This window comes from Carica papaya, chromosome 8 (genome assembly GCF_054855325.1).
Source record: "Carica papaya isolate Zhongbai chromosome 8, ASM5485532v1, whole genome shotgun sequence".
Classification (NCBI taxonomy): Eukaryota; Viridiplantae; Streptophyta; class Magnoliopsida; order Brassicales; family Caricaceae; genus Carica; species Carica papaya.
This window is the reverse complement of record NC_142316.1, coordinates 8,430,843-8,443,295: the sequence shown is the minus strand read 5'-3', so window position 1 is coordinate 8,443,295 and position 12,453 is coordinate 8,430,843. Positions and strand designations below refer to the sequence as shown.

The following is a 12,453-nucleotide window of genomic DNA, read 5'->3' as shown; positions in this document are numbered from 1 at the left end:
ACCTCTTTGCATCCCAAAATTCTACCGAACGATACAGCATTACCATTGCCTCCAATTCTAGCCAATTCAGATTTGATGAGCTCAATTTTGAGACCCAAAACAGCTTGAAACCAATAGAGAACACACCTTAAATACAAAAGATTTTCCAGATCTGGTTGGCAAAAAATGAGAGTATCATCCGCAAAAAATAAATGGGAGATTTCCGTAAAATTATCTCTTTTAAACCCGACCCCCCTTCGGCATGTTAAGCTCTTTAGCCCTTTCAATAATCTCATTTAAACCTTCCATTACCATGATGAACAGTAATGGGGATGGGGAGATCACCTTGTCTAAGCCCTCTTGCAGCACTGAAGAAATTTGAAGAGTCTCTATTAACCAGAATGGCAAAAGAAGTGATAGTGATACAAGACTTCATCCATAACGTCCATTTTACACCAAAACCCAACCTAGACAGCATGCAATCAACAAAGTTCCAATTAACATGATCATAAACTTTTTCCATATCAAGTTTACATACTAAACCATCTCTTTTCGCAGCCATAAGATCATCAACAATTTCATTGGCAGCCATCACCGTATCAAGAATTTGTCTACCAACCATAAAAGCATGTTAACACTCCCCTATAACCTCACCCAACACCTTGGAAAGCCTCCTAGCCAACACTTAGGCGATTAGTTTATAAATGCAACCTACTGAACTAATAGGCTTGAAATCTTTGAAACCATTTGCTCCAGCTCTTTTGGGAATAAGAGAGATGAAGGTGGAGTTTAAGGATTTCACAAATTTACCAGAATAATGCATTTCATCGAAAATCTCCATAATATCCGGTTTTAACAGCAACCAAATGATTTTAAGAAGTTCATATTAAACCCATCTGGACCCGAGGCTTTATTCCCATTGCAGGTTTTCAAGCTTTGGAACACCTCCTCCTGTAAAAATTTGGCTTCCAACTGTCGGCGACTCTCATCTGAACTTCTGTTAAAAAACAAGCCATCCAACCCTGGTCTAACAACACATTCTTCCTCAAAAAGCTGTCTGAAATGCACCCTGGCAGCCTCTCTCAACTTACTGTTACCAGAAACTTTGTTGCTGTTGACCCAAATTTCATCTATATAGCTACATCTTCTTCGGTGGGAGGCAAGAGCATGAAAATACTTAGTATTACGGTCCCCCTGCGCTAACCATTTCTCCCTCGATTTCTACCTCCACATTAATTCCTCATCCTTTAGAAAAGATTTTAGTTGTAATTTCAGGGTCCCCCGCCTGTCCCACTCTTCCTCAGTCAGCCCCATTGCAATTTCTTTAAAATCCAACTCAGCTATAAGAGACAAAACCGAATCAAAGGATGCCTGACTCTGCACCATGGAGGTGCCAATTCATGTACAAAATTATTCACAACTCTCTAGAATGTTAATCTAACTGTTTACCCATTGCCAAAATACTAAGAGTTTGAAATCATCACTCTAGCATTCTGTCTATCCCTTCTTCTAATACTTCAAAAACTGTTCTATCTCTTTCCTTCGAAACAACCCAAAATATCACCGAAGGAACCAGCCCCAACATTTCTTCCTTTTGGCCAAACCCTTCCATGACCATAGTTCTTCCTTCACCGTACCAGCCATAACCCAATTAATATCTAACAACCCACAAGCCATTGATCACAATTTATGTGCAACAGGACATCCAAGGAGCAAAATGACTACATGTCTCCACCCTCTTACACAAGCAGCACCAATTCACAAAGATTTTACCTCCTCTTTAATCTATCATAGTAAGAATGCATTCCCTGTCTGCTTCCAAGTAAAAAAAAAGACCCTGGGGGGCCTTTATCTTCCAACTCTGTCTGTAAGGAAAATTACTCTCCACGGGCTTCTTCTTGGTCAATTGCTTGTAAAAAGATCTAATGGTAAATTGTCCACAAGTACTGAGTTTCCAAACTGGTTGGTCATGTCCTCACTGGAAACAATTGACTCCAGTACAGACAATAAGGCTTCATATTCAGTAACTGCCCAATCATTGAAATCCGGCACGACCTCCAAATGCCACTCCCTCCTACCTTCATTATTAACACTGGCCTCTTTAAGAGAAATGTCTTTATGTCGAGCAATAGCATAAACATATAGAAACCTAATTCTCAACACACCACCCTCAAGCCAACAATCTGACCAGAAATATATTCTGGAACTGTCACCAATTTTCAACTGAATACACTCTTGGAACTTGTCTTTTACCATACACAATATTCACCACATCCCTCTCCCATGCAGTCTTGCCCACACTCTGGAATACCAGCCTTGATCAATTGTTCCATACTTAGCCTCTATGATCCTCCAACAAGCCCTAATAACAAACTCTACAAAATTTCATAGTGACTCCATCCCTCTTGTTTGGGACCCTAACATATTGGTACTAAAACAAGAGACTTTGAGATTTTCCTTAGCGAACATATTGATGTTGAATTGGAGTTACAAAACCCAACAAACCTCGCCATAGATAGTAGCTTCGTGCACCTTTACGAATGTTGCAACTCGAAGAGACAAGCACTAGCTAGCAGGTACCTCACCAACAGTGGCCAAAACCCAATTTGCAACAAAAAAAAAGAACAAGAAAAAGAAAATCCAGCCATATAGAGATGGACATAAACAGTTATAAGAGGTAGTCATTAATTGTGATTAGTTGTATTGGCTAGGGCACCTTCGCAAGAAGCTTTTCTGGCTGGAGGTAACTAAATACTCTAGTGAGAATGACAATGGTGATCCAAGAGAACCATAAATCTCTATCCACTCTATTATTGGCATCTTGACTGCACAAACAATGAAGGTACAAGCATTGATAAATGAGACATCAATATCGATTTTCATTGACTCCAATAGTTCTCACAGTTTTGCCAATAAAACTTGCCTCTTAATTTCCAATTTTGGAGGAGTATCTTAACGAATTTGAAATGGCACCAAATAGAGAAAGGATTTAAACCTGAGAGTCGGTTTGATCCTCAAGGACCACCTCTTCCTTTCGAACTTCATCCTATCCTTAGAAGAATTTGGAGCTACTCTAAGAGTCAATTGGTTGAGAACATTTCTACTCTATTTGTTGGGATTGCTCGTCGCCACAGTTGTCCTTACAACAAGGAATTCAGATCATCCAACAAGGTAGTTGGAGTTCTCTTTATTGCGTAGACTTTTTAGAGTATCTTTAGTCTCGCCATTAACTGCAATAAGAGTAGCCTCGTGGGGATTAATGTGGGAGATCAAGTCAACATAACCTTGCAAAGGCAATTGGTGTAATCGGTTGTCTTGGCTCTCCAGTTACCTAGGCATTCCTTTGGGAGGGAAGCCTAGGATTGTCTTTTTGGAATGAAATTGTTAACAAGATCTCTAGGCGGTTTGATCACTGGAAGAATGGATTATCCTCCCTAGGTGTTAGACTAACGTTTTTTGAAATAAACATGTATATATATTAATATAAGCACCAAGGGATTCCCACCCATTTACGATATTTTCATATCAATTAGTATATCAATAAGTTCTGCAAAATCCTCCGTAGCACCCAGAGGATAACCCCATAGCAAAAAACCTAGGGTCTGGAGCCATCTATTCTTTAAGATGTCAAAACCTTTAGTATCATCAAACCCCCTCAAAAGCCCTCCTACTTCTCTCCTTCCACATAGCTCAAAAAATAGTGAGCCGAATAAAGTCAATCTGTTTACTTCAGCCTCTAATACCCTTCCAAGCCCACATTTCCTCCCTCACCGAACCCACCATCACCAAACGTAGACCCACCAGCTCATAAATCATATACCATAATATGTATACTACTCGACAATGCAGAAGCACATGCTTGCAGGTCTCCTCATCTTTCTTACAAAGAAAACAGGCATTAACCAGAACTTTCCCTCTCTTCTTTAGATTATCAATGGTCAATAAGTATTCCCTACAGGCCCCCCAAGCAAAGAATGAGATCCGGGTGGGGGAGTGTTGGGTTTTGACCTTCCATATCTTGTTGACAGGAAAGCAGATACCATCATCATTATACTTGAACAACTTTTTGTATAAAGATACAATCGAAAAAGATCCGTTCTGGGTAAGGCTCCACTGGGGTGAGTCATTGCTGTCGCCCACAGAAATGCCAGATAAAATCCGAAGTAACTCCTCATATTCCTCAATCTCCAATCATTAAGAAATCTTGACACCAGAACCTGCCAGTTAGGTGGCAGATACCACCCCAACTATACTTGAACAGTTAGGTGGCAGACTAACTGTTATTCAAGAATGTTTATCAAGTAACCCTTTTTATTATCTTTCCTTGTTTAGGGTGCCTAAGAGTGTGGTTAAGAATACTGAGAGGAGTGTGAGCAGTTTTTATGGTTCAGAATGAGTGATGCCTTGAGAGATTGATTTCAAAAAAAAATTTCTCATGAACCTTATTAACAGTGGTATAGGATGATCAAGAGTATCCATGAAACGCATAGTTGTGGATGGGATTCCACGGCCAAGAATTCCACGACTCGAAGAAGCCACTGGAAATCTCAACTTTATTACCTTTTAATGCCCTTTACCCTTAAGTATTGAGGTTGGCTCCCGCGTCTTGTTTTGGGAGGGTACCTAGATGGATGATTGCCCCTTAGCCACTTGATTTCTTCGCCTTCATGACCTTTCCTTTTTCCAAAATTTTCATATTCATAACTCCGTAAACCATTTGACTGGACGTACCTCATAGAATATGCAATTGTTTAGAAATGTATAGTATTATAAGTCCATCAACATGCTATCCTTACCTAATGTACTTGAGCCCCATTAGACATCTTCCCACACTGAGTAGAATTTAGAACTTTAGATTCACTGGGTGTCTATATCTGCAAGTCGTTTTCAGCCATTTTACTCACTACTCTAGCTGTCAAAACAAAATTCTCACCAATAATTTTTTGAAGGTCTGAATTCCTCTAGGGTAGAGGTTTTATGTCTAGATTGTTGTGCTTAATAAAGTGAACACTTACCATTTGTTGCAAGTTTATAGGTTTGATAGAGCTCTCTCCTTGAAAGTATGCCTATGGTGCTTTAGAAGGAATTAATTCACTGTCCACAATCTCGTCAATTATGATGTCGCCAAGAGATCAAAACCTTTTAGCATATTCAAATATGTGTGGGTATCACTGTCCCTTCTTCTCTCAAGAGTTTATTGAGTTCCTCTATAAAAGTGGATACATGTAAAAGGAAGCTAGGATCCTCTTCAGAAGTGCACTTTTTGCTAAGTATGGGTTTTGTGGTTGGAGAAGAATGACAGAATCTTCTAGGATTCCTACTTTACTCCTCGATTTCTGGAGTAGATTGAGTTCTTCGCTCCTATGCAGGCTAAGGCACATAGTTCTTTTTTAGATATTTTTCTGTGTTCTCTAAATTGGAATTGGGTTGCCATGTTGCATTGTGTTTTTCTTTTGGTATGGCTTTCCTCCATTCCTTATAGGAAGATTTTTGGAGGATGTCTTATCCTCACTCTTGCAATTCTTTTTCAACTTTTCTTTTAATAATACTTCTTTTTCTATTAAAAGCATCCACATTTACCTTTAAATGAAACATATTTCAAAAAAAAATTAAATGAGACACCAATTTGAGAGAAGAGGAGCCTATGTAAATGTATTAGTTGCTCTTCCCACACTCCATAAAAAATTGGTGATGTACACACGTACATATATGTTTTGGTACTAAATAAGTTATATGTCCTATACTAACTTGCTAAAGAGAAAAGAGAAGATTCAAAACAATTTTACAAGCTTCACAAGGGATAGAAAAATAAACAAATAAATCTAAATAATAATAGACTACCAATTATACATAATAATGAAGGAAATTTTTAATTTTGTGGAAAGCTTGTGTAAGAAGGGAACAAAGCCCTTTATAGCATGGAAATGTACCTAGTAACAACTGAAACAACCATTCTTAAAATGTAAAAGTTCCAGAAGTTATATCATGCTTTCCAATAAAAAGTTCTAGGAACTTCTCTTGAAGAAATTTTATAAGAACAAAAAGATAAAACTTCTGTTAGAAATTGTGTTTTAGAATGATGATTGAATTAAGAAAAATATGCGCTGGCCAAATATTAGCAAGCAGTACAATCTCAATTTTCGGCTAACTAGCACATAAGATGCAAGCAAGCTAGAGTAAAATAGTTTTTTTTTAATAACAAAAGTTATTACTTTGTGTATACATGTGAAGTGGGCTCTATTCCTCTTGCTCGCATCCTCTCAAAAGTTTCACGGGCACGATGCATGTCTCCTCGTCTTGCATAATAGTTTACCATCAAGCTGAACTCTTTTCTAGAGGGCTTAAACAAACAAAAGAGAAAATAAAGGGGAATGAGAAAATAAAAGGGAATCACCAGAACAAAAAGTGCTCTTGAAATCAAAATCTACAATTTTAGACCCACTTTCCATTAATAAGCTTGCAAAGCATGGACTTAACCAAATTATGCACAGTTTAAAAACAAACTGTTCTTATTTCCCACAAATAAAATGAGAAACATAATTGTTGGGCAGAGATTTAACAAAACCATGAATATCAGGAACCAAAGTAGTTCTGTCTATTAGGTATTTGCATTAGGAATCAAATAATAAGAACACAAAAAAAGAGATAATATATTAACAAGGCATAAAAGGTGCCATCCGGAAACAAAGAAGGAAGCTATAGCTCATTCAGAAAATTAATAAGGATCCAAGATCTTCATCACAATTAAGAGGAAAACCCTTAAACAAAAAAATATAGGTTCTCAAACCAAAGGTCCCTAACTATGTGAAAAGGAAAAACTATATCCTTGCAAGCTCTTATATCCCATCCTTTCCAAATATACTTTTTCTTGAAACCTCTAATATTCCATTCTTTTCCGAATAACCACAAAATATAAAAGGGATAACAGAGATAAGCTTCTAGCCTCTCTTATCACTGATCCGGCCATCACTCAACTAATGGTGCATAGCAGTTGTAATACCCAAACCTAAAATTTGGTCCGAAATTAATTTTAACATTAAAAAGATATATAAAAATCTATTTTTAAAATTAATAAATTTTAATTTAATGTAGAATTATAGAAAAAATAAGTTGAAGATGAAATTGAAAATAATTTTAGAAAAAATAGGTAAAAATTTGAGTTCAAATGGTATTTTTAAAAGAAAAATCGACAACTGGGGGATCAGAACGTAATTAAGAAAAATTTTGCCACGTAGGACCGCTCAGTCAGCAATCTCGACGAACTAGAACGCGCCGCGTGGTAAGACACGCTGACTCGGTGCCACGCGGGAGGCCACACTGGCGATCCGCGTGCCCATAATCGGACAACCCAGAAGCATTCCCGCGTACGTCAATAGTTCAAATCCGTTCTCTCCTCAAGCGCAATCAGACGGTCGCAATTAAATGCGATGAATAGCGCAGATTCGTTCCCTCTTTAAACGTGACCGAACGATCGAGATCAAATCACGATAAATAGTCCATATTCATTTCCTCTTTAAACGCGATCGGACGGTCGAGATCAAACGCGATAAACAGCTCAGATTAACGCGAAATGGGTATAAATATTTCGCATCACACCGAACTCAAACCCTAACCGGTAGCCTCCCGTCGGAGAAGAAGAACCAGTCGCCGGAGAAGGGAGCCAACTGCCGCCCATCGCTGCGGCGAAACCACCTCCAACCGCCAAAAAAAGGTAAAAATTCTCGTATCTGCTCGAAATTTGATTACGAGCACCTCCATGGTCAAATCGGAGCAAAAGGAACCGCGGAAAAGCTGGAAACCACGAGCAAAACCCGATGGCGCCACCGCAAGCAAAACTCACAACCTCCTCTAATGAACCCCTTCCCGTTTTTCATTTCGTGCCATTTTTCTATCATTATGTTCACCGTTCTATTTTCTACAAGTTGACCGAAGAAAAACACCTATCTGCGAAGGTGAGCCAGCAGAGGCGCCGTACCGAAAAATCCCACCACCAGTAAGTTTCTGTTTGTTGACTTTTTTCGGCCAACCGATACCCCCTAACGTGTTTTCTCGCAAGAATTTGTATAAAACTGGGCGAAACCGGCCAAAACTGGCCGAAAACGGCCAGGCTGAGACAAACCGCCGCCATGGGTGATGGTGCCATCGCTAAAGCACGACAATGCCACAATGCCGGAATCTCGAAATTTATCGAAAAAAGGTTTTTAACACCAATTTTAGATTTTTTGGGATATTTTTAAGTACGCGAAGCATGTTTTAATTTCTACAGGAAAATTTAGGAAACGCAGAAACCGCCAGTAAGCGCAGTAGAAAGTTCGATGTTTCGGACACCGATTCAAGTAAGAATCTCTCACCTTATTCTCTGTTATGGAATTGAAACTTAATAATCGATAATATGGTATTTTATATAATTTAGAAAATTTTGAGAATAATTACAGATTACTAATAGAGCTGGAACCGGTTAGTTCTTTATTTGTTCTATTTAACTTATTGTTAAATTTACAGTTTTAAATAAATTATAATATACTGGAATAGTTAAATGATTCAGCTGTGCTTCTTTGATATATATATATTGCTTATATTAAATAATTTACGGTTAATTTGTAAAATTGTAAATTAATTTACAAATAGAAAATTGTTTGTTCATGTGAATTAATGAATGGTAGCCTTACTGAATATACTGAGATATGGTGGACGGACCGGATACATAGAGAACCCTACCGTGAACGTTGCCTCATACCGGACAAGGTATCAAGAAATGGTATTTTTGGTGCTCATACCAGACGGGATATTGAGAAATTGTATTTTTGACGCTCATACGGGACGGGGTATGGGGACGATCGGTTAGTTGACAATGTTGGATATTGGTTCACGCATAGTGGGACATCTCTATAGGCTCCCAAGGATACTAGTAGGCAAATAAAAAGGGAAAGTTATTTTTTCTCACTTGAATATGAAATTAAAATATTATTTGAATTATTGTATCTATACATCGATTTTGGAAATCTCGCAACGGTAAATATATGCAATAAATAGTTTTACTTATAATAAATGAATTTACTTAAATCAAGAGTTTCATTAGTTATTTTTATTATTTTTACTAACGTTCAGTTTCTGTATCGATGAGTAGCATGATATTTTTATTGGACTAGTGTAACTCACCATTTTATTAACTATTTTATATCAAGAGGACCAAGACCCAGATCTCATCCCGATCAATAAGAACGTTGTGAATAACTCACCACCCGAACTTCCTTCAAAAGCTAGTGAAGGTCGCTCAAAAATACTCAGTATATTGTCTTTTATTTATTTCTTTAATTTTCGTTTATTCTTTCAGAAGGTACATTCTCGTATCCCTATTGGTCATTCTAAATTATTGTGTAAAGAATGTAAACCCTAAACTCTATTATTTCGTTTCCGCATTTAATTTATAACTTTATTTTCTTTTAAATTCCGGATATTTACAGCAGTACCCATGTTATTTAGGATTTTAATTATCTTTTCCCAAGTTATTTACAATCAGCTTTTCTATTCTTAATAATATTAGTAGTAGTGCTAGTACTAAGAAGAGCAGTTTTGCAGGTATTAATGTTGATACATGAGGCTGTGAGGGATCTTGTTATATCTGTGGGATGTAATGTGTTAGAATGGCCTTTCACATATACTGATGTTCCTTTAGGGGGAATCCACAGGTTGTTTCTTTTCGACTAAGATTTCTAAATGCTTAGATCATTGGAAAGATGCCCCTTCCTTGCCTGGTGGTAGGGTTATTCTCGTTCAATCTTGTCTGGCTAGCAGCATTCCCTTATATTTTCTTTCTATATTTAGATCCCTAAAGGTGTGGCTAACATAATCAAAGGGGTGACAATATCTTTCCTTTAGGTAGTATCGAGCCAATCCAAGAGAAATTATATAGCCAACTGGGAGAGATGTTGCTCGAGTAACAAGATGGTTGTCATGTATTTGGAATCTTATGTAAAAGATTGCTCTCTTTTAACTAAATGGTTATGGAGGTTTCTTTTGGAACTTTATTCTTCATGGCACAAGGTTTTATTTCAAAAAACAAAAAAATTCTTCATGGCTCAAGGTTATCAAGAGCAACTACAGTCTTCATCAAAAGAGACAGGATGCTTAAGTCATTGTTTTGAGTACCTACAAAAGCCCCTAGTAAGTTATTTTGGTCTTTACATCTCTTCCTTACCTTTAAGCCAGTTGAGGGTGGGTAATGGCTCTTGGGTTTTTTTTTTTTTTTTGGGGTAGACCCATGGATTGATAATACAGCTCTTGTTTCTTGCTTCCCGAGGTTATCGAGATAACGGTTCCATCTCTTAGAACTTTTTTTTTTCTAGAAACTTTAATGATTAGGAAGCAGGAGATATGACCAACCTTCTCCAAATTCTAGATTCTCTCGTGTTTTCTAACTTCCTATTTAGAACCGGGTGCAAACACCCAAAAATGAGCAAGGAAGCAAAAAATTGCGACGGGTACACAGAGAAGCAGTGAAAGACCGCAGGAAATCAAAAAAGAGAGCAGAAAAAGAATAATAGAACTGACCGCACAGGATCAGTACCCATTCTTTCTCTACTAATCTCTCTCTCTCTATAACAATCTCTTTCTCTCTAACAGTCTCTCTACTTCCTCTCTCCATTTCTTTCTCTCTCTAAAAATCATGTTCTCTCCTACTCTCTTTCTCGGTCTCTCACTAATTTTCTTTTCTCTCTCTACTATTTCTTATTTCCATATTCTTCCCCCATATTTTTAATTTTCTCACTCTCAAATTACTCTTCTCTCTAAAGCTCTACCATAATTATTTACAAATTAACTTTTTTTACCGAATTCCAGAAACAGTGAAGTACATGTCAAAACCAGATTCTAACAACTTGGTACTAGAGGAGCTCGATTCTGAAGAAACTCTTGCAAGATTATTCTAGTATTTTGTTTGATTTAGTTTATAAAGAAAATGAAATGATAAGTTACAAGAAATTATTTATAGAATAACAATTTCCGCAGTAAAGAAACATAGAAACTTTCTTTTCTGAAATTTCAAAATCTTTTCTCTCCCTTCATTTTGTCCCAGTCTAATGAAATAGAAAAATTAGAGTTTGAATCCCTCCGTTTCCTTTACTAATTCCTAGTTTTTATACAAACAATAGAAAAGATGGTCTGCATCTGTTCATTTCCTTCTCCCCCTCAACAAGAAAAAATTACCCTCAGTCCAAACATAGAGTAAGAAACACAGTAAAAACACACAAAAAGATGTCATTCATTCCCTTTAACCTACTTCCAAAATAGTAAGTTGGGTCCGTGGGTAACTCTTTCCCCAAATCGTGAAACTTTTTTCAGAAAAAATTTCTCAACAACTCTTCCAGAAATCTCAGAGAATTAAAACCCCTTCACGGAAACACCTATGTTTGACCACCAACTCTATGAATCGCAATTCAGATTCTAACACAATCATAGATCACCACAGAAAAAATCTGAAGCAAAAAAAATGCATAGAAACAAGCATTTCATGTAAAAATCAAACATATCAACTAACAAACCTTGTTAATCCTCTCGAAAGCTGTAACGACAGCCTGCCAGTTCTCAGGCTCCGTCTCTAGAACTTTCCGGAACACCTTCCTGGACCCTTCCCTCTCCTGATGCCACTTGGACCTGTAAGCCTCCTCCCCGTCATGCCCTTCTACCCACCTAGCCCTCTCCTCGGCCTTCTCCTTCAACCTCCGTCCATCGTCCAGCTTGACTGTCAGGAGCCTCCCATGGAACTCCATACCATCGAACTCTACCGCCTTCATTGCAGACCTCTCCGCCACAGGCCCTCCGTATATGACGAACCCGAAACCCGCATTTCTCTCGGTGTCGTTGTGCCCTCTGATAAGAATTACGTTCTTTATGGGCCCAAATTGGCGGAAGAACTCCGCAACCTCGTGTTTCTTTATCCAGTTCGGCAAATTCCCCACGAAGATTTTGCCCTCTTGGCGCAGATTTTGAATTTCTTTTTCTTGGCTGGGGGTTTTCTCGATTGGAATTTCTTCGTCCTGGGTGGTAGGGGGAGGAGGAGGAGGGGGTGAGAGCTTGCTTGAAAGCCATAGCTTGGAAGAGAGAGAGTGAGAAGCATTTATGGAAGTAGTGGCGGTAGAGTGAGAAGGAGAGGGAGGAATGAAGGAAGGTTTACTGAGGTTCCTGAAAGGATTGTAGAGAGTTTTGGATTTGGGAGCAGGAGAAGGAGAAGAAGAAGAAGAATTGGATGATTTACTAGGACGACGAAGGCTAGTGGGAGAAGGATCATTAGGTTCCGAAGATGGAGGTGGAGGTTGCGGCGGAGGCGGTGGTTTGAGGGAGAATGAGATTGAAGTGGAAGTGTTTGTGGGAAGTGGATAATGGCAGCGTTGGTGGTGGAGGACGAAGGTGGGAAGTGGCAGAGAGTAGACCAAGAAAATATCCATCATTCATCCGTTGGTGTAAGTTGGAAACCAA

At 38.2% G+C, this 12,453-nt stretch overlaps 1 protein-coding gene across 3 annotated transcripts in view; it reads right to left on the bottom strand.

The window, feature by feature from the left end:
- The window catches only part of LOC110813173 (pentatricopeptide (PPR) repeat-containing protein), a 44,009-nt gene extending 31,556 nt beyond the window's left edge, over positions 1 to 12,453 (bottom strand). For all 3 annotated transcript variants that reach the window (XM_088209317.1, XM_088209318.1, XM_088209319.1), the window contains exons 1-2: positions 11,520 to 12,453; positions 6,192 to 6,319 (exon numbers count right to left, since the gene is read on the bottom strand). In XM_088209317.1, coding sequence (XP_088065443.1) covers positions 6,192 to 6,319; positions 11,520 to 12,425 — 1,034 coding nt within the window. In that variant the 5' untranslated portion in view covers positions 12,426 to 12,453. The remainder of the gene's footprint in view (positions 1 to 6,191; positions 6,320 to 11,519) is intronic.